The sequence below is a fragment of the Geotrypetes seraphini genome, chromosome 4, assembly GCF_902459505.1.
Source record: "Geotrypetes seraphini chromosome 4, aGeoSer1.1, whole genome shotgun sequence".
Lineage (NCBI taxonomy): Eukaryota > Metazoa > Chordata > Amphibia > Gymnophiona > Dermophiidae > Geotrypetes > Geotrypetes seraphini.
In genome coordinates this window covers 107019417-107041169 of record NC_047087.1, presented here as the reverse complement: position 1 = coordinate 107041169, position 21753 = coordinate 107019417, and the positions used below count along the sequence as shown (strand labels likewise).

Below are 21753 nucleotides of genomic sequence, written 5' to 3'. Positions count from 1 at the left end.
CACAAGAGATTCTGTTAGAATTACTTAACAAAAAATATGAAGTTTTAAAAAGACCCTACCTAAGCTGAATTACAGACAGCTTGTGATCTGCATTCACTAAGTGGGTACCTGATTTTTTATATGGAAAATAAATATTTTATAAATTCAAGTAAGGTACAGATAACAAAGCTTACTTTAAACCAAGTTAGTTTTTTAAAATGATTATTACAGTATTATTACCGAAATTCTTTAATTTGTTAAAAAACATATCGAAACCGGATGGTATAAAAAAATAGTTTCAAGTCAAGTTTATTGTATATTTGATTAATTGCTTACTCAAATTTCTAAGCAATGTACATATCTTTAAAATTACAAATAATAAAGGGGACAGCAAAAACAAATAGACGCTAAACAAACATAACAAATTATTGGCTAACAGTATAAACTGTAAAAACGAGAGGAAAGAATGGGTAGAGAAATACAAATTGCTAATAGAAAAGAAGACAATTATGGTAAAAAACAATAGGGGGGAATAAACGATAACCTCAAAGAGTTTATGGAAATAAACTGGAACTCCTAGTCGAGGTTTTCTTTTTTTAAGTATCAAAAGTATCTTTGAAAAAGAAAGCTTTTTAGTTTGCTTTTAAATTTATCTAAGTTGTTTTCTTAAGGGAGGGAGTTCCATGTTTGAGGAGCTGTGACAGAAAAAATAAAATGCGGCCGTGTATTAATAACTTTAAGTGAGGGCGTAACTAATAAATGTTGATCGATAGACCTCAGTGACCTGGTTGGGGTATAAGGAATCAATGACTTGTAAATGAAAGCTGGAGTTTTATATAACAGAGACTTGAAGGTAAGCAGACTTAATTTATACTATATACGATGCGCGACAGGTTCCTTTTACTAAGCACTTGTGCATATGTACTGCTGTTCAAAAAGGGTTTACTGTGGAGCGCACCAAGGTATCTCATGATATGTTCTCAATGTGTGAATGCAAACTGCATGGTAAAAACAAGTGTTTATATTTTTCTGGGAGAGGGTATGTTTGGGGGGACAGAAGTAAGTGTTTTTGTGCTAATCAGTTAGTGCATCTACATTTCTACGTACTGATTAGTGCAGGATTAATACATGAGCCCTTAGGGCTTGATTCTATAAACAGCGTTTAAATTGGTAGGCACCTAGGCAAATTGAACTTATCACGTGTCAAAGTTAGGCACTGTTTATAGAATTTTGTGCAGCATCAATGATTCTATTAGAGATTTAAGTTACAGGAATCAAATTTAGAAAAGAAACATTTAATACTATGTAAGAATAATCAATGCATTTTACAATACTATTCATACTCATAGACAAAAGTATCAGGATCCATAATTTGCTTCATCAAAGGCCTTCCTGGCTCGTTTTAACTCTTCATTCATAGTCAGCAGATCCTTAACTCTGGCAAACTTGCGAGGGTCCTTCCGGATCAAGAAAACAATGTCTTCTACTTGTACTCGGCCTTGTCGCCCAATAGACATTGCCTTGTGTGTCTTAAAGCAAGCAAACAAACAAACAAAAAAAAGAAACCAAAATACTCAGCTGAATAATCTTGCTCCTTTGTGACTGCAATTGTAAGCCATCTACAGTTATTACCAAGATGAACATTTTCCTGTTGTTACATAATTTATAATTCAAGTTGGGATATTAAGAAATAAATGTTAGTCTCCAAACCAAAATCTCAATGAGCTTTAAAAAAACCCACTTATCCAATTAGCAGAAGATTGTCATTTTTTTTAAAGTTAAACATCTGCTGACCCTTGATATAGCCATTTATTTAGTTTTTGCAAAACCCAGCTCAATTGGGGGAACCCCTCTTTTTATATATGTGGAAAGTCTTACCCGTTAAATTTTGTTTCATGAATACTGTTAGACCAGTCCGGAAACATAGTTTTTATCCCAATCTGCAAGCAGATGGAGACAAAAGCCCACTACCTTTTTTCAATCTGTATTTTATTTAGTTAAATATCTGATATCAGTCCCACATTTTGATTATTATTTACCTAGACACGAATTCTAAAAGCGGCGGCGTAATCGACAGGCACCTAAAAAAATGGAGTCAGTCACATGTCACTCAGATTATGGTGCTATTTTTAGAATCGCGGCCGGTGTATAAGGTAGACACCAGAAATGTAGGACAAGGTTTTAAAAGCTTACAATTCTGGCGCCTACCTTTGATGTAGAATGAAAGATTAGGTTCTTACCTTTGCTAATCATCTTTCTTGTAAATCTTCCCTTTATTCTGGGACCAATGGGTTTATGCATCCCTTGCCGCCAGGCACTGTAGGAAGCTTCAGATGATTGAAGTCTTAACTCCTCCCTCTGCTAGCATATCCTGGAGCATGACCCTTGGACACCAGTCAGTCTTCAAGCAGCCAGGAACATCTACAGAAGATAATAAACAAGCGAGATAGGGAAACAGACATACAGACTGCTCCCCATCCCGAAAGACTCACTTCCGTTGACAGAGTCACCCAATCCAAAATCTGAAGTAGAAGGCCCCTGGCCAGTGATAGGGGACGCAACCACCACATAATGTTGCTGTGCACTGCTTACATCCAAGGCAGGAGAGCAAGCAATGGGTCCCATTGCAGATTCCATCAGGACAACAGAGCCTCCTGGAAGTGATGCTGTCTGGCTCTGGCCCACAGAAACATGATGAGCACCCTGAGATCCAAAATAGGACGCAGATCGCCCGTCTTCATCGGAACATGGAAGTACCGGGAATAAAATCCCTTGTTCTGTTGAGCCACAGGAACCGGCTCGATAGCTCGGAGCTGCAGCAAAGCTTGAGCTTCCTGAAGAAGAAGGGCGGGCTGGGCAGAGGAGGCAAGATACTCTCTTGGAGGATGTTCTAGAGGAACTTGATGGAACTGAAGAGAGTATCCCTCCCGTATGATGGAAAGGACCCAGAGGTCGGTGGTAATAGTCATCCAATGGTGGTAAAAATAATGGAGACGACCTCCGATAGGGGGAAAAACGGGAAAGGGTAGAACGACTGAAGTTATGCTCTTGAGGAGACAGTCAAAAAGGCTGAGGAGCCCTGGGCACAGCAGGTGGCTGAGGCTTCTGCTGCTTCTGAGGATGTTGCCTCTTGACAGGCTGACTGGTAGGAGCCTGTTTTGGTAGAAAATGCCATTGGTAAATCAGAGGCGGGTGTGAAGGACGAGGAGGAGCTGGCTTTGGCTTAGGATGCAGAATAGATTAGAAAGATTTCTCGTGGTCCGAAAGCTTCTTGGTTGCTGCCTCTATGGACTCATCGAAGAGGTCAGTGCCAGCACAAGGGACATTAGCCAGCCTATCCTGTAGATTGTGGTCCATGTCGATGGTCCTGAGCCACGCCAGGCGTCGCATGGCCACCGAGCAAGCAGTAGCCCAAGCAGACAGCACAAAGACTGAAGTAGTTGCAGCCGAAGTTGGGACAATGATGCCAGAACTTCCTGGTATTCACAATGGGCCCGAAGATCCAAGAAGGACATGAACTTGGGAAAGATGGACAGAAAAAACTTAAAACAGGTAATTAAATGAAAATTATAGTTGAGGACTCTGGAGGTCATCATAGAGTTCTGGTAAATGCGACGACCAAATCTATCCATCGTCTTGCCCTCCCTGCCCGGAGGGACAGTGGCATATACACGAGAAGGATGAGAACGCTTCAACTAAGACTCCACCAGAAGGAATTGATGGGATAATTGTGCACTGTCAAACCCCTTGTGATGGACCGTCCGGTATCTGGAATCCAACTTCCCCGGAACAGCTGGAATGGAATAGGGAGTTTCCAGACAGTGGACAAAGGTTTGATCCAACAGCTTATGAAGAGGAAGCTTGAGGGATTCAGCAGGAGGTTGAGGGAGATGCATGGTCTCGAGATACTCCTTTGAAAATTTGGACCCAGTGTCCAATTGAATGTCCAAATCAGCTGCCATCTGACGCAGGAAAGAGAAAAAAAGACAGCTGATCAGCCAAAGCCTGGCCTCGAGAGGGACTCGAGGCCGTCGAGGCCGCTTGATCCAATGAAGACGGGGATCTCGATGGAGAAAAGGACCCCACCGTGTCCTCGAGATCTGGCAGAGTCAAAAAAGCCGGAGTTGAATACTGAAGAAAAGGCTGCTTCCGATGAGGCGAGGCATGCCTAGACGAGTGCTTCGAAGAATGTCTCGATCGATGATGCGAGCTGTGACTCGAAGCAGGCCTCAACAAACGAGACGAATGTGTGTTCGTTGAGGCCCCCAGAGAATGGATGGGGCTAGAGGCAGTGGATCGAAGCAGAGGTGGTTGGTTGGAAGAACCACGAGGCACTCGCAAAGACTCGAGTCCTTGCATCAAGTGCATAGGTTCCAATGGAGGCACTCGCAAAGACCCTACTCCTTGCATCGAGTGTATCGGTTCCAATGGAGGCATGGGCAAAGACTCTGCTCCTTGCGATGCATGCATCGATGCCAGACCAGACACTCACAGAGACTCTGCTCCCTGTAGAGAGTGTGCGTACGACTGAGGCACAGGAGGCAGCTCGACCTCACGAGAGATCTCCGCATACCCAGGCTGGATTTGAGAGAGAAGCTTCGACCCCATCGTGGTAAAGAGCTGAATGAATTGCTTCTCAAGTAAGGTCTGGAACGAAGCTGGCAAGGATGGATCCATGTCACCAACGGGACCACCTGCACGGCTTCATGCTCCCTCGAGGCAGTGTAAGAGTGCTTGGACTTAGAAGCCTTGGGCACTTTAAGCACTACCGGGGGAATGGGCTGCTGTGCTATATGACCTGAAAAGACAGAGGAAGGCACTGCAGCCGGCGTCAAAGGTAGAGCCGGTACAAACGAAGCAGGTTTGATGAGGCTCGGAGCAGAAGCTGTGGAAGCCTGGAGAGCTTCGGATGAGGTCGATGGTGAAGCACCCTTCGATGACGACAGCTCCATCGAAGACTCCATGCTGTAAAGCTGTTCCCACAAGATACAACAACGCTTGAAAGTACGGGCTTTAAGTATTGAGCAAGGCCGGCACGATTTCGGAAGGTGTCGAGGCCCAAAACACCGAAGACAGCATCGATGAGGGTCCGTCAGGGAAATCGCGTGCTGGCACTTGGAACACTTTTTAAAACCGGTTGCAGGCCGGGACATAGGCCGAAAAAGTTCCGCCGCAAGATCGAAGCCGCGGGTCTGGTCGAACGGATGGAAGAAATTTTTTTTTTTGGGGAAAAACAAGAAAAGCATGACGAGAATCAGCGATTCTGAGAAAAATAACCCAAAACCGCGGACTTAAGAAGGCACAAGTGAAAATACTTCACGCAGAGAGTCGAAGATGGACTTCTTGGCTGCGCGGAAAAGTAAGAACTGAGGAGACACGCCCTACGCTGGGCGGGAAGACACTCGCGCATGCGCGGTGCGGGCGACTCGAAACTTAGAGTTTCTTCAAGCAAGACTGCTTGTGGAGCGTCCGCATTGGGGCTCCGTTGGATCACGTCACCCACTTGTGAGAATACCTGCCTGCTTGTCCTGTGATAAAGCAATGTTACTTACCGTAACAGTTGTTATCCAGGGACAGCAGGCAGCTATTCTCACTAGTGGGTGATGTCATCCGACAGAGCCCCGATACGGACATCTTGCAAGCATGTCTTGCTTGAAGAAACTCAGAAGTTTCGAGATGCCCGCACCGCGCATGCGCCAGTGCCTTCCCGCCTGATGCTCCGGGCGTGTCTCCTCAGTTCAGGTAGCTAGCAGAGAAGCCAACCCAGGGGAGGTGGGTGGGACGTGAGAATAGCTGCCTGCTGTCCCTGGATAACAACTGTTACGGTAAGTAACATTGCTTTATCCCAGGACAAGCAGGCAGGTATTCTCACTAGTGGGTGACCTCCAAGCTAACCTCAATGGGATGGAGGGAGAGTTGGCAACTTATGAGAACAAATATTGTAACACAGTTTGGCCAAACTGCCCATCCCGTCTGGAGAAAGTATCCAGACAATAATGAGAGGTGAACTAGAGAATGACACGGTGACGGTTTACCCGCGGCCACCGCATTTAAGCCGCGGGTCACCGCCGAAAACGGGGAAGAAAACTAGCAGTCGCTGCGGTGACGGGGACAAGGCCATTCACCGACCGCGGAAACGGTGAACAGGTTTGTCCCCGCGGGCCAATGTACCCCCTTCTAGGAACCGCTATTTACCTGTGTTTCACCGTGCTCCTCATTTGTCAGATCAACCCTTCCTGCCAATCGCAGCAGAAGGGTACCCAACCCCTCCTGCCGGTCCTCCCAATGGCCTCCCCTAAGATCGCCGGCAGGAGGGTACCCAACCCCTCCTGCTGGACCCCCCCCCAACGAACCCTCCCCCCCCGGAACCCCCTTAGTCTTACTTTCCAAGTTGGACCGGACGGCTCCTCACACGTATGGCCAGCAGGCTTGCCTCCGTCCAAATGAGGCGGGCCCGCCCCTACCCTGCCCAATCCACAGGATCCTAGGGCCTGATTGGTCTAGGCACCTAAAGCCACTCCCACTATAGGAGGGGCCTTAGGTGCTTGGGCCAATCAGGCCCTAGGATCCTGTGGGTTAGGCAGGGGAGGGGAGGGGCGGGCCCGCCTCATTTGGACGGAGGCAGGCCTGCTGGCCAGACGAGCGAGGAGCTGTCCGGTCCAACTTGGAAAGTAAGACTAAGGGGGTTCCGGGGTGGGAGGGTTCGTTGGGGGGGGGTCCAGCAGGAGGGGTTGGGTACCCTCCTGCCGGCGATCTTAGGGGAGGCCATTGGGAGGACCGGCAGGAGGGGTTGGGTACCCTTCTGCTGCGATTGTCGGGAGGGCCGTTGGGGGGGTCTACAGGAGGGGTTGGGTGCCCTCCTGCCGTGATCGCTGGGGGGAGGGGAGACTTGCAGCCGTAGCCGCGGTCACTATGCTAATCACGGCAGGGAGATCTTTGCCGCGATTAGGTACAGCGGCCGCGTCTAATTACCATATAGGCTAACATTGTAAGCATTTAAAGTACATGTCGTGTTTGTTTTTGCATTGCTAGCCCCAGGGGTGGTGGAAGATTAGTGATTGAAAAACTGTATGAAAAATAACTATTTTAAATTTAGTGATCAAAATGTGTCAGTTTTGAGAATTTATATTAATTAATTTTTTCTCTGCGTGTTTTGTTTTTGTATAGTTATTAACTAATATTTAACTAAGTTTTAAAGTTTTAAAGAATGTTTCCTTTATACGTAAATAAAGAAAAGTGAATGGGATTGCAGTGGCGGTGACGGGGCGGTGAATGGGGTGGCAGTGGCGGTGACGGGGCGGTGAAGAGGATGGTGAGACGGGGACGGGGCGGTGACGGGGATGGTGAGACGGGGACGGGGCGGTGACGGGGACCAATTTTTTCACCGTGTCATTCTCTAAGGTGAACGTATGAACCGAGGACCAAGTGGCAGCCCCACAAATCTCCTCAATCGGCGTCGATCTGAGGAAGGCTACAGAGGCTGCCATTGCTCTGACCCTATGTGCTGTGACCTTACAGGGAAGGGGTAATCCAGCCTGGGCATAGCAGAAAGAGATACAAGCCGCCATCCAGTTGGAGATGGTGCGCTTCGATACAGGTCGTCCCAACTTGTTTGGATCAAAGGAGACGAAAAGTTGAGGAGCAGTTCTGTGTGGTTTGGTGCGATCCAAGTAGAAAGCCAAAGCACGTTTACAGTCCAGAGTGTGAAGAGCTGATTCTCCAGGATGAGAATGAGGCTTTGGAAAGAACACTGGAAGCACAATGGATTGGTTGAGGTGAAATTCAGAGACCACTTTAGGCAGGAATTTCGGGTGAGTGCGGAGGACCACCTTGTCATGATGGAATACTGTGAAAGGTGGGTCCGCCACCAAGGCCTGAAGCTCACTGACCCTGCGAGCAGATGTGAGGGCCACCAGAAAAACCACTTTCCAAGTGAGAAACTTTAGTGGAGCCTTGCTCAGAGGCTCAAAAGGAGGTTTCATAAGCTGAGAAAGGACAACATTTAGATCCCAAACCACTGGAGGCGGTTTGAGAGGAGGATTGACATGAAAAAGTCCTTTCATAAATCTGGAAACCACAGGATGAGAAGAGAGAGGTTTCCCTTGTAGAGGCTGATAGAAAGCCGCAATAGCACTCAGGTGGACTCGTATAGATGTTGACTTGAGACCAGACTGAGACAGATGTAAAAGATAGTCCAAAACAGAGGATAGGGAGGCTCGCTGAGGCTCCTTAGAATTGGAAATACACCATGAAGAAAATCTAGTCCATTTTTGGGAGTAGCATTGACGAGTAGCAGGCTTCCTGGAAGCCTCCAAGACATCCCTCACCGCCTGGGAAAACTGGTGGAGAGACTGCAGGTTGGGATGAAGCAGAGACCCCTGATGCTGAGTAAGCAGTGAAGGAAACACTGGAAGTAGGTACGGTTCCCTGCTGCTGAGTTGCAGTAGAAGGGAGAACCAAGGTTGCCTGGGCCACCGAGGAGCTATCAGAATCATGGTGGCATGTTCGGACTTCAGTTTGACTAGAGTCTTTTGAATGAGAGGGAATGGCGGAAACGCATACAGAAAGCGATTCCCCCAATCTAGCAGAAAAGCATCTGCCTCGAGGCGATGAGGAGCGTAGATCCTGGAGCAAAACTGAGGCAGTTTGAAATTGTGGGGAGCCGCAAAGAGGTCTATCTGAGGCGTTCCCCACTGAGCAAAGATCTGATGAAGGGGCTTGGAGTGGAGTGTCCATTCGTGAGGTTGGAGAAGACTCAGTTTGTCCACCAAGACATTGTCCCTCCCCTGAATGTAGACAGCTTTGAGGAAGGTGTTGTGGCGAACCGCCCAATCCCAGACTCTGAGAGCTTCCTGGCAGAGGGAGGCCGAGCCCGTGCCCCCTTGCTTGTTGACATAATACATGGCGACCTGATTGTCGGTGCGAATGAGGACCACCATGTCGTGAAGCGGATGTTGAAAAGCTTGAAGAGCATTGAAGATGGCTCTGAGCTCCAGCAGATTGATTTGATGGAGTCGATCCGCACAGGTCCAGAATCCCTGAGTGCGAAGCCCATCCAGATGAGCCCCCCAGGCATAGGCCGAGGAATCGGTTGTGAGAACCTTCTGATGAGGAGGAGTGTGAAACAGCAAACCTCTGGATAGATTCGAAGAGGTCATCCACCAAAGTAGAGACTGCCGAAGAGCAGGAGTGACTACGATGTGTCGAGTCAACGGGTCTGACACTTGAGTCCATTGAGAAGCTAGGATCCACTGAGGAATTCTGAGATGGAGCCTGGCAAAGGGTGTCACATGAACTGTAGAGGCCATGTGGCCCAGGAGGACCATCATGTGTCTCGCTGAGATGGACTGGCGAGAAGATACAGACTGGCAGAGACGAAGAAGAGCATCCATGCGCTGAGGAGGAAGGAATGCTCAAAGCTGAATGGTGTCCAGTACCGCCCCGATTAAGGGAAGGGACTGGGTAGGCTGCAGATGAGATTTGGGAAAATTGATCTCGAAGCCTAGGCTCTGCAGGAAGCAGATCGTGGTCAAGGTCGCCGAAATGACCTTTGGAGCTGACGGGGCCTTGATGAGCCAGTCGTCGAGGTATGGAAATACCTGAAGACCCCTGTTCCGGAGTGCAGCGGCCACCACCACCAGACACTTCGTGAAGACTCTGGTAGACGAGGACAGGCCGAATGGAAGCACTCGATACTGTAGATGTAGATGTCCCACCCGAAATCTGAGGAACTTGCGGGAGGCCGGATGAATGGGAATGTGAGTGTAGGCCTCCTTGAGATCCAGAGAGCACAACCAGTCGTTCTGCTCGAGGAGAGGGTAGAGAGAAGCAAGAGTCAGCATGCGAAACCTCTCCTTGACTAGGAATTTGTTGAGGGCCCTGAAGTCCAAAATGGGTCGCAGGTCGCCCGTCTTCTTTGGAACAAGGAAGTACCGGGAGTAAAACCCCTGGTCCAGTTGGTCCGTCGGGACCGGCTCCACGGCACGAAGCCGGAGCAAAGCCTGAGCTTCCTGGAGAAGAAGGGCGGTCTGAGTCAAGTTGGAAGGATACTCTCTTGGAGGGTGGTCCGGAGGGACCAGATGGAAATGAAGAGAGTATCCTTCCTTGATGATAGTAAGGACCCAGAGGTCGGTTGTCATGGCCTCCCAGCGATGATAAAAGTGATGGAGGCGCCCTCCGATGGGAAAAACAGGGGGAGGCAGAACGAGGTTGGTTATGCCCTCGACGAGACAGTCAAAAAGGCTGAGTGGTCTTAGGGACAGCAGGCGACTGAGACTTAGGCTGACCCTTCTGGGGAGGCTGGCGCTTCGCCGGTTGCCTCGCAGGTGGAGTTTGCCTCGGCTGATAACGCCGCTGATAAATCAACGGCGGACGAGAAGGTCGAGATTGCTGAGGCTTAAGCTTCGGCCTAAGGATAGATTGGAAGGACTTTTCGTGGTCAGACAACTTCTTCGTAACAGTCTCGATGGATTCATCAAAAAGATCCGCCCCAGCACACGGGACGTTCGCCAGGCGGTCCTGAAGATTCAGGTCCATATCAATGGTCCGCAACCAGGCCAACCGTCGCATCACCACCGAGCAGGCCGCCGCTCGGGCTGAGAGCTCGAACGCATCATAGGCAGACTGCATTAACTGAAGCCGAAGTTGGGACAGCGAAGCAACCACTTCCTCAAACTCAAACCTAGCCTGGGACTCGATGTACGGTGTGAACTTCCGAAGCACAGGTAGAAAAAATTCCAAGTAGGCTGCAAAGTGGAAATTGTAATTCAGGACTCGAGACGCCATCATCGAATTCTGATAGATGCGTCGACCAAACTTATCCATGGTTCTGCCCTCGCGGCCCGGAGGCACTGAAGCATAGACCTGGCCAGGATGAGACCGCTTGAGCGAGGATTCGACCAGGAGGGACTGGTAAGAAAGCTGAGGACCCTCGAAGTCCTTATGATGCACCGTGCGGTACCGCGCATCCAATTTGCCAGGGACCACAGGGATAGAGTAAGGAGACTCGAAGCATCGCATGAAGGTCTGGTCGAGGAGCTTGTGCAGGGGAAGCCGCAAGGACTCCGCCGGAGGACGAGGCAAGTGCATGGTATCGAGGTATTCCTTGGAGTATCGAGACCCAGCATCGAGAGTAATGTCCATGTCATCTGCCATCTGCCTGAGGAACGATGAAAAGGACAGTTGGTCCGCCGTCGCCGGTCTGCGAGACGGACTAGAAAAAGAAGAGGCTTCAGGCTCCAGAGAGGCCTGCGAGCAACAGGACGAGTAGAAAACCTCAGGGTCCTCGAACTCCGGGCCCGGAGGAGGAGACCCAGTCGAAGCAGCATACCCCAACCGAGGCAATTTCTTCTGAGGCGAGACGGTCGAGTGCCGGGAGGAATGCTTCGAAGAATGTCTGGATCGATGCCCCTCCCAATGCCTGGAAGGGGATCGAGGCCGTCTGTGAGAAACTGGTTCAGACGCCTCCAAGGAGCAGATTGGACTCGATGCCGTCGATCGCAGAGGCGGAAGAGTCGGCGCCCCCCCCCGACGACGCCCAGGTTTGATAGGGGGTTCGGAAGAACTCGTCCTGCTTCCTGCTATGCCCAGGGCTGGGTGGCCCCGAAGGTGGACGCCAAACTGAGTCATGGGGCGGAGTAATCGGTTCCAAGGGAGGCAGGTCACTAAACGAGGCTTTCCTCGAGGGGATGGGCTCCAAGGGAGGCATATCACTAATGGAGGCCCTCCTCGAGGGAATCGGTTCCAAAGGAGGTACAGCGCTAACGGAGGACCTCCTCGAGGACCCGGACACCGCTCACCGCTCCTCCTCGCCGAGCAACGAGGTCGTGCGGCGAGGAGGGGGCGGTCCGCCCCTCGAAGCCGAAGCTGGAAGGTCACCCTGGATGGTGGCAATCAGCCGAGGCCCCATGGTCTGCATGAGCTCCACAAACTGAGCCTCCAGAAGGGACCGCAACGAAGCCGATATGGAGGGATCCGCACCAAAAGGGGCCCTTCCGCACGGTCTCCACGCTCCTTCGGTGCTGCGTGCTTCTGCTTGCCAGTCTTCGGCACCTTGAGCACCACCGGTGGAACTGTCGGGGTCGATACCTGCTCCGAGGAGATGGAGGAAGGCACCGGCGCCGAAGCCGGGGCCGAAACCGGTGTGAACGATGCCGGTTTCAGGAGGCCCGAAGCAGCCGGGGAGGCAGAGGGCTTCGCGGAAGGAGTCGAAGCACCCGTCAATGTCGATGTCGAAGCTGCAGGATCCGATGAAGCTTCCATCTTGAACATAGACTCCCACAGCAGACAGCAGCGCTTAAACGCTCTCGCCGTCAAAGTGGAGAAAGGCCGGCACGATTTCGGGAAGTGATCCGGTCCCAGACACTGTAAGCAGCGTCGATGAGTGTCCGTGAATGAAATCGCGCGCTGGCACTTGCTACACTTTTTAAAACCGGTAATCGGCCGGGACATAGGCCGGAAAAGCTCCACCGCAAGGTCGAAGGCGCGGGGCCCCAGCCACGCGGCCGACCCGGTATCGGAAGGAAAAATTTTTTTTTTTTTTTAAAGAAATCAAAGAAAGAAATAGATGCACAGGAGAGCCAAAGAACTCAACCCACGGCAAAATAGAAGGCAAAAAGAAAAGATTCAATGGGCGCAAATTGAAGATAGACTTCTCAGCTCTGCGGAAGAAAAAGAACTGAGGAGACACGCCCGGAGCATCGGGCGGGAAGGCACTGGCGCATGCACGGTGCGGGCATCTCGAAACTTCTGAGTTTCTTCAAGCAAGACATGCTTGCAAGATGTCCGTATCGGGGCTCTGTCGGATGACATCACCCACTAGTGAGAATACCTGCCTGCTTGTCCTGGGATAAAGTCCAGATTTTCCTCTACATAGGACTAAAAAACTACTTTGTCCAAGCAGCTTCTCCAAACATTTGTCTGCTAAAGCCTCATTAAATCCTTTCAACTGTACTGGTGTTGCATAACAGAAACCTTTTTGTAACCTACCAAACCATGAATTCTCCTCCAACACTATGGGCTTCTTTTACAAAGCCGCAATAGCGGCTGCTGCTGCAGTTGGAATAATCACTTCTATATTCATATGGATTTAATGGGCATCAAAGCATTTGCCACATAACAGCTGCTACCTCAGCTTTGTAAAAAGAGAGGTGGGGGGTATGATCTGCTACTAATATTTCCTCCCTCATTGGCTGTGATCTCCTGATGCAGTAATCGCTCCGATCATAGTCAATAATTAGCTGGGGTATACTTGGATACACACACTTAAAACATTATGAACACTAACTTTATGGGTGTTTTTTGTCTCCAAGTAGGGTGTAAACAAATCCTAACCATTATCTGAGTATACTGCTAGGTTGGAGATTTGTGTTGGCAACCAAACTGTAAAACCATGACCTATATAAAATACCAAGAATTTTACAGACTTAGGAATTTTTTCTTAAACAAAATCACCAAAATATTTTATAGAAGGGCAAATTTAAATCTAAGGATGAGAGACTGGTAATTATAGCACAGGATTACAAACTACACACAAGATGGCTTACATCCAGCATTGCAATAAACTGAAAATGGTTAGACATCTTATTACTGGGTGTGATATGCTGATGTCTAAAAACTGTATAGACATTAAATTGTGCTGCCTTTTTATGCCAATATACCGTTTTCTGACATCAGCATGTCAGAAAACTGTATAAAGGCATAAGGCGGCAGCATGTTTCATCTACTGCAGGGATGTCAAAGTCCCTCCTTGAGGGCTGAAATCCAGTTGGGTTTTCAGGATTTCCCCAATGAATATGCATGAGATCTATTTGTATGCTAATAGATCTCATGCATATTCATTGGGAAAATCCTGAAAATCCGACTGGATTGACACCCCTGATCTACTGCAAACTATAAAACACTAACATTGCTGTGTCAGAAAAAAATAGAAGGATCACACCTTATATAGAATTGTGGAGAATGTCCCAGGTATTCACAACTTAGTCATTCCTATATTCATAGATAAAAAACTTCATGAAAGAAAACTGAACTCTGTTGTAAAGGCAAAAAAATACATGAACATCGCTATTAATAAAAGTTTCAGTGCCACATGACTATTTCATGCTATACATACAGAAAGAACCACAGGTACCGACAAATGTAATCAGAGATTAGGAACATGTGGTGGAAAGATATAAAAATTATTCCAATTGTACTGAGCGTTATATCTTGATTAAAACAATTTCCAAGTACATTTTGGTATGATGCTTGTGCACACCACACTTGTAAAAGTACTCATGTCTGTTTTAATCATTCCCCCTAATCCTTTATTTATCCTGTTTGTCTGTTTTGATTAGATTGTAAGCACTACTGAGCTTTATGTGTTTAATGTACAGCACTGTGTACATCTATCAGTGGTACAGAAATGATAGTAGTAGTAGTAAATGTTGTGAACATTAGCAATGATCTGAGAAACTAAGATTCTCTTCAATAGGAGAGAGGTTCATTTCTGCCATGCTATGCACAACATTAGCCTATCTGGAGACATTATCTCATAAAATATGGTACACATCAAAATTATATTTCTTAAGCTAAAGTGGAAAAAAAGGAGAAAATCTAATTTGGACAAAATGTGTGTGTTTGTGTTTCTTTTTATAAATTTTTGGTTTAGTAGTACAAACTTTTTAAAGGTGTTTTGATTTTTTCTAAAGATCTTACCATTCTTATCCAAATGTAGTTTTACAATTTCAGACTGTGTTTGTGAAAACCTAACACTCAGATGATAGATGGAAATTATTAGTTATTTTTGCTTATCATTAATAATTGGTAAATAGCTAGAACATAAGAGAGCTGCCATACTGGGACAGACCGAAGGTATCCTGTTTTCAGTGGCCAATCAAGTCACAAGTAGTGTACCTGACAATATCCCAAAGAGTAAAACAGATTTTATGTTGCTTATCCTAGGAATAAATAGTGAATGTCCCCAAGTCTAACTTAATATGACTTAAGGACTTTTAGTAAGTTATCCAAACTTTTTTAAAATCCTTCTAACTGCTTTTACAAAATTCTTTGGCAATGAATTCCAGAGTTTAATTACATGAGTGAAAAAATATTTTTTCTGTTTTGTTTTAACTCTACCATTTAGTAACTTCATTGTATTCCCCTAGTCCAGGGGTAGGCAACTCCAGTCCTCGAGAGCCGGAGCTAGGTCAGGTTTTCAGGATATCCACAATAAATATGCATGCAAATCCATCTCATACATATTCATTGTGGAGATCCTGAAAACCTGACCTAGCTCGAGGACCGGAATTGCCTACCCCTACCCTAGTCCCTAGTATTTTCAGAAAGCATAAACAAGTGTGTCAGCATAGCTATTGCTAGCATTCAGCATTTTCAGTTGGCATAACTAATGTCAGCAAAGGCCTATGGGAAATTATATCAATCTGACTCTGGCATGTGAATGCAGATAGACCCTGAGGGCAGGGAGACTGTTTCAAGTAGCCCTGATTAAATCATGATTAGCTAAAAGGTGTTAATGTGTTAATGTCTGATTAAGAGGGTGCTTAGGACAATGGGTCCAGGTGCACAGATAACTAAAGTTAATCAGAAACTATTGTCAGAGACATACTGGAAATACATATATGACTTCAGCCTATTATTCGTCTGTCTAGCACAAGTTTACGAAGGAAGGGGGAAGTTTAACTTCTATTGAAGCTCAATAGATTCTATATTTAGAACAGTGGTCTCAAACTCAAACCCTTTGCAAGGCCACATTTTGGATTTGTCGGTACTCGGAGGGCCGCAGAAAAAATAGTTAATGTCTTTTTAAAGAAATGACAATTTTGCATGAGGTAAACTCTTTATAGTTTATAAATCTTTCCTTTTGGCTAAGTCTTAATAATAATATTGTAATTTATAGCTAAAGAAACATATGATCAAGAAACTTTTATTTTACTTTTGTGATTATGATAAACATACCGAGGGCCTCAAAATAGTACCTGGTGGGCCGCATGTGGCCCCCGGGCCGCAAGTTTGAGACCACTGATTTAGAATAAGCTTCCAAGCTATAAAAGTCTCCTCTCTACAACACACTTCTATCGCTCTTTCTCTGTCTATCTCTCTGTCTATCCTTCTCTTTATCTATGGAACTCGAAACTTAGACCATCACCCCATCCCCCTTTCTCTCTCTCTCTCTTGATCTCCCAGGAGCTTCAGACTCTCTGTCTCTCTTTTCCTCTGAACTCTGTAAGGCAGGGAAACTGCTTTGCTCTCTCATTAATTGTAATGCTTAATTGTAATGCTTATAAATATTGCTTTTCTGTAAGCCTATTTCTATAATATATTCTTTATGCAATCACCTCTGGCTGTGTTTCTTATTTGATTCTACTCCTGGTGAATCTTCTGTGAGGGAACTGAACCTGGGACCTGGCGTTTGTAAGGGCGCCTCTCACATAACCCCTACAACCATACATTGTGGGGGCCACTAACAATCCTTAAAAAGTGATTCACATCTATCCATTCCACTCCATTTGGTATTTTATAGACCTCTATCATATTACATTACATTATATTAGTGATTTTTATTCCGCCATTACCTTGCGGTTCAAGGTGGATTACAGAAGAGGATTTCTGGACATGTCTAGAGGTGTTACAGAGCAGAGCGGGTTGCTTCAGAGGATTGAAATGTTTAATTCGGTGTTAGTTTTCATGGATTTTTTGAATAGCAAGATTTTTATTTCTTTTCTGAAATTTTGTAGTCTGGGGTCATGATTAGCAGCCTTTCCTCATAGGAAAGATGTCTCATCCTTATCATTTTATCACACTTCTCCGTACATTTTCTAATTCTGGTTTGTTTGTTTTTAGATGCGGCGACAGCACAGTTACTTACCGTAACAGGTGTTATCCAGGGACAGCAGGCAGGCAGATATTCTCACATGTGGGTGACGTCATCCATGGAGCCCCGGTACGGACAACTGCTAAAGCACTCTTGCACTTTAAGAACTTAAAAAAGTTTGCAACAGACTGCACCGTGCATGCCTTCCCAACCGATGTAGACGCATGCTCCTCAGTTCAGATAGCCAGCTAAGAAGCCAACCAGGGGAGGTGGGTGGTTTGTGAGAATATATGTCTGCTGTCCCTGGATAACACTTGTTACGGTAAGTAACTGTGCCTTATCCCAGGACAAGCAGGCAGCATATTCTCATATGTGGGTGACCTCCAAGCTAATCAGAAATGAGATGGTGGGAGAATTGGCTATTGTGAAAATAAATTTTGTAATGTTGCTTGGCTGAAATGCCCATCCCGTATGGAATAGGATTCCAGACAGTAATGAGAAGTGAAGGTATGAACCGAGGACCAAGTAGCAGCTTTATATATTTAATCTACAGGAGTAGAACGTAGAAAAGCTGCTGAAGCTACCATAGCTCAAACCTTGTGGGCTATGACTCGACCCTTCAGTTGTAGCCCAGTCTGAGCATAACAAAATGAGATGCAAGCAGCCAACCAGTTGGAAATTGTCTTCTTGGAAACAGGATGCCCTAAATTGTTTGGATCAAAGGAGACAAAAAGTTGCAGAGAAGATCTATGCAATTTAGTCCGTTGCAAATAGTATGCCAATGCTCATTTGCCATTCAGAATATGAAGAGCTGTTTCTCCAGGATGAGAATGAGGCTTGGGAAAAAACACTGGTAGAACAATCGATTGATTGAGATGAAAGTCAGTAACAACTTTGGGTAAGAATTTTGGATGGTTGCGGAGTACCACTCTATCATGATGGAATACTGTAAATGGTGGATCCGCTATCAAAGCTTGAAATTCACTGACTCTGCACGCAGACGTGAGAGAAATGAGGAAGCCTACTTTCTAAGTGAGATATTTAAGATGAGCTGAAGATATTGATTCAAATGGAGGCTTCATCAGTGTAGCCAGTACAACATTAAGATCCCAAACTACTGGAGATGGTTTGACACTTAAAAGTCCTTTCATAAATCTGGTTACCACAGGATGAGCAGAGAGAGGTTTTCCATCATCCATCTAATAATTGATGAAAAGCAGCAATTACATTTAGATGGACACTAATGGAGGTGGATTTGAGACCAGATTGAGATAAATGGAGAAGATAATCCAGAATTGAAGTCAAGGAGGTGGATTGTGGCTCCTGATCATGAAGATTGCACCAAGCAGAAAACAGAGTCCTATTTTGAGTATAACATTGTCTTGTGGCTGGTTTTCTGGAAGCATTCAAAATGTCTAACAAGTTGAGAAAAGTGAAGATCAGGCGAAGTACCCCAAGAGATACCAAGCTGTCAGGTTGGGATGAAGAAGAGAACCTTGACTCTGTGTAGGAAGAGATGGAAAATTTGGTAGAAGTGGCTCCTTGATGCTGAGTTGAAGCAGAAGGGAGAACCAAGATTGCCTGGGCCAATGAGGAGCTATCAGAATCATGGTGGCAGATTCCTGTTTGAGTTTGACAAAGTCTTGAGAATAAGAGGAAATGGAGGGAATGCATAGAAGAACTTGTTTGTCCAGTCCAGGAGGAAAGCATCTGCCTCCAGATGATCAGGAGAGTACAATCTGGAACAGAACTGGGGCAGTTTGTTGTTGTGGGGAGATGCAAAAAGGTTTACTTGAGGGGTTCCCCATTGAGAAAAAAATTTGATGGAGAGCTGCTGAGTTCAGCGTCCATTCATGAGGTTGCAGAATGCGGCTTAATTTGTCCGCCAGTGAATTTTTCTCTACCTGAATGTAAACAGCTTTCAGAAAAATGCTGTGAGGAATTGCCCAATTCCAAATCTTTTGAGCTTCTTGGCAAAAGAGAGGAGATCTTGTTCTTCTTTGCTTGTTTACATAGTACATAGCTACTTGTCTGTATGAATGAGAATGACCTGATTTTGAAGAAGATGATGAAAAGCCTTGAGAGCATTGAAAATCGCTCTGAATTTCAACATATTTATGTGATGGCAATGATCTGTGGTGGACCTGTGACCTTGAGTACAGAAACCATCTAGGTGAGCTCTCAAAGCATAGGCTGACAAATCTGTCGTGAAAACCTTCTGGTTAGGGGGCATTTGAAACAGCAAACCTCTTGAAAGATTGGAAGAGAGCATCCACCACTGAAGAGATTGCCGTAGAGAAGATGTTACTGTGGATCGAGAGCCTGCGACCAGAGAAGCCAGTGACCACTGAAGGATCTTTAGGTTAAATCTGGCAAAAAGAGTCATGTGAACTGTAGAGGCCATGTAACCTAGAAGAACCATCATGTGCCTCGCTGAGAGTGAAGGAAGGAGGGACACTTGATGGCAAAGTTGTATCAAAGTATCTTGACGTTGCTGAGGAAGGAATTCTCTGAGTTGAACAGTATCTAGGAGGGCTCTGATAAACTGAAGAGTCTGAGAAGACTGCAATTGAGATTTGGGAATGTTGATTTTGAATCCCAAAGTTTGCAGGAACAATATAGTCTGTTGTGTCACTACAGTAAACACCTTGAGATGAAAGATCTTTGATGAGCCAATCGTACAGATAAGGAAAAACTTGGAAACCGTAATTTCGTAAGGCTGCTGCCACCACCACAAGGCAATCGGTGAAAACTCTGGGAGATGATGCGAGACCGAAAGGCAAAACCTTGTATTAGTAATGATGATTTCCCACCTGAAATCTGAGGAACTTGCGAGAGGCTGGATGAATGGGAATGTGAGTGTAAGCCTCCATGAGATCTAGAGAGCAAACCAATCGTCTTGATCCAGTAGGAGGTACAGTGATACTAGAGAGAGCAGTGATGCTTCGGAGAAGGAGAGCGGTTGTTTGAAGAACGGTGTCTGGAAGCATGGCCCGATGATGATCGGTGCTGAGAATGAGACGGTACCGATGAGGCAGTGGTGGTACCTGCATCTCGCATGGGGCGACTCTCAGACTGGGCAGGTACTGGAGGAGCCAACATGGAGGTGACTAGATGAAACATATCCCCAAACTCCAATTGAAAGAGAGCATCGAGCTTCTCTTATAAGGCCTGCATCGACACCTGTGGCTTGGACGCCGGTATCAAAGGTGTTCCGGCTCGCTCCGGAGAGGATGACATAGATTAAGATGCACCCCTTGAAGTTGAAGTGAGCCGCATCAAAGGTCTCTGTTTGGCAGGTACGACTAGACTCAATACCTTAGTGGACTGAGAAACAGTCTGAGAAGCTGGTGACTTCATAGCTGGCTTACCTGATGGCGCTATAGCCTGCGACACCTACATGGAAGCAGGTATCACATACGATTGTAATGCTTTCAACGTTGATGGCTTGGACAGTGTCGAAGATACCTGTGATGAATCCATGGTACCAAAGAGAAGTCTTTGTTGCAAAATGTGGCTTTTTATAGAACGCTTCTGAAGCATCTAGCAGTGTGTAAAAGACTCTACGCGCTGGTCTGGGCCCAGGCACTGGATACACCACTTATGGGGATCAGTTAGGGAAATAGTGCACTGGCATCTGTTGCACTTAAAGCCAGTTAATGAGCGGGACATGGGAGGGAAAACTGCCTCAGCCAAATCATAAGCTGTTTTCTATCTGTTAACCAGTTCTTAATCCATAATAGGATATTACCTCCTATATCATGACTTTCTAATTTCGTGAGGTACTTTTGAAACGTCTTTTGAAAATTCAGATGCACAATATTGTCCGGCTTACCTTTATCCACCCCTTCAAAGAAATGTAGTAGATTGCTTCAGCAAAGATTTAATACTTAATAACATAAGAACTGCCACTGCTGGGTCAGACCAGTGGTCCATCGTGCCCAGCAGTCTGCTCCTGCGGCGGCCCATAGGTCAAAGACCAGTGCCCTGAGTCTAGCCTTACCTGCGTACTTTCTGGTTCAGCAGGAACTTATCTAACTTTGTCTTGAATCCTTGGAGGGATGATTTTATAAAAGCATTTTATATCTCTAATAATAAAACGCTAAGCGCGCATGTGCACTTTCACCGCGTGTCCCTGAGATCTGATCTGTCGGGATGTGCTGGCAAGAGTGCGCATGCGCGCTTACTACGTATCCGAAGGTGCGCTAGAGATGCGACAGGCGCGTTCGCGGCAGGACATTTAGAGGCAGCCACAGAGAGGGAAAATAAAAGTGTACATAGTCCTCAGAGGGCGCGGGGCAGCGGTCCGGGAGTGACAGAAAAGGAGAAGTGAGAGTTGGTGTCACTCGGAGACGGCCGCCACAGCCCCTGTCACCGCCTAGGCCTCCCGGCTACTCATACGCACCCTCCGAAGGGCTGGGGCACAAAGAGTGCCTCTTGCCCCCCCCCCCTCCCTGGGACGAACCGAGAAATGGAGCCGGCCCAGCCTCCGCGACAGACCCGAGGAGCCCAGCAATTTTCCACCCCGGCTCTTGCGCTGACCCCGCCGCCCGGGACCCGAGTCCTTTGCCGTTCCCCTTCCCTTCCTTTCCCGCGGTCCCAACTACGAACCTGGCGATTCCAGCAGCATGTGCAGAAGTCTTCACACGCTACTTCGGGCCCTTCTACTGCCCTGATTTGCTCTGCCGCGTCTCTGATGATGTCATCAGGGATGGGCCAGAGTAAATCAGGGTAGTAGAAGGACCTGAAGCAGCTTGTGAATACTGCTGCACACGCTGCTGGAATCGCCAGGTTCTTAGTCAGGACTGCGGGAAGGGAAGGGGGGGCAGTAAGGGACTAAGGGAGCCAGACAGACCGCGGGAAGGGAAAGGGGGATAGAGGAAACGCTACTGTTGCTGCACAGGGAAGTGGTGTGGGGGGAGGGAAATGGAGGGGGAGGGAATGCTGCTTTGGCTGCTGCA

The 21753-nt window shown here is 46.9% G+C and overlaps 1 protein-coding gene across 1 annotated transcript in view; it reads right to left on the bottom strand.

Moving 5' to 3' along the window:
* Nucleotides 1-270: 270 nt before the first annotated feature.
* The window catches only part of TAF13 (TATA-box binding protein associated factor 13), a 79391-nt gene continuing 57908 nt past the window's right edge, over nt 271-21753 (bottom strand). The window contains exon 4 of the mRNA XM_033940390.1: nt 271-1508. Coding sequence (XP_033796281.1) covers nt 1338-1508 — 171 coding nt within the window. The 3' untranslated portion in view covers nt 271-1337. The remainder of the gene's footprint in view (nt 1509-21753) is intronic.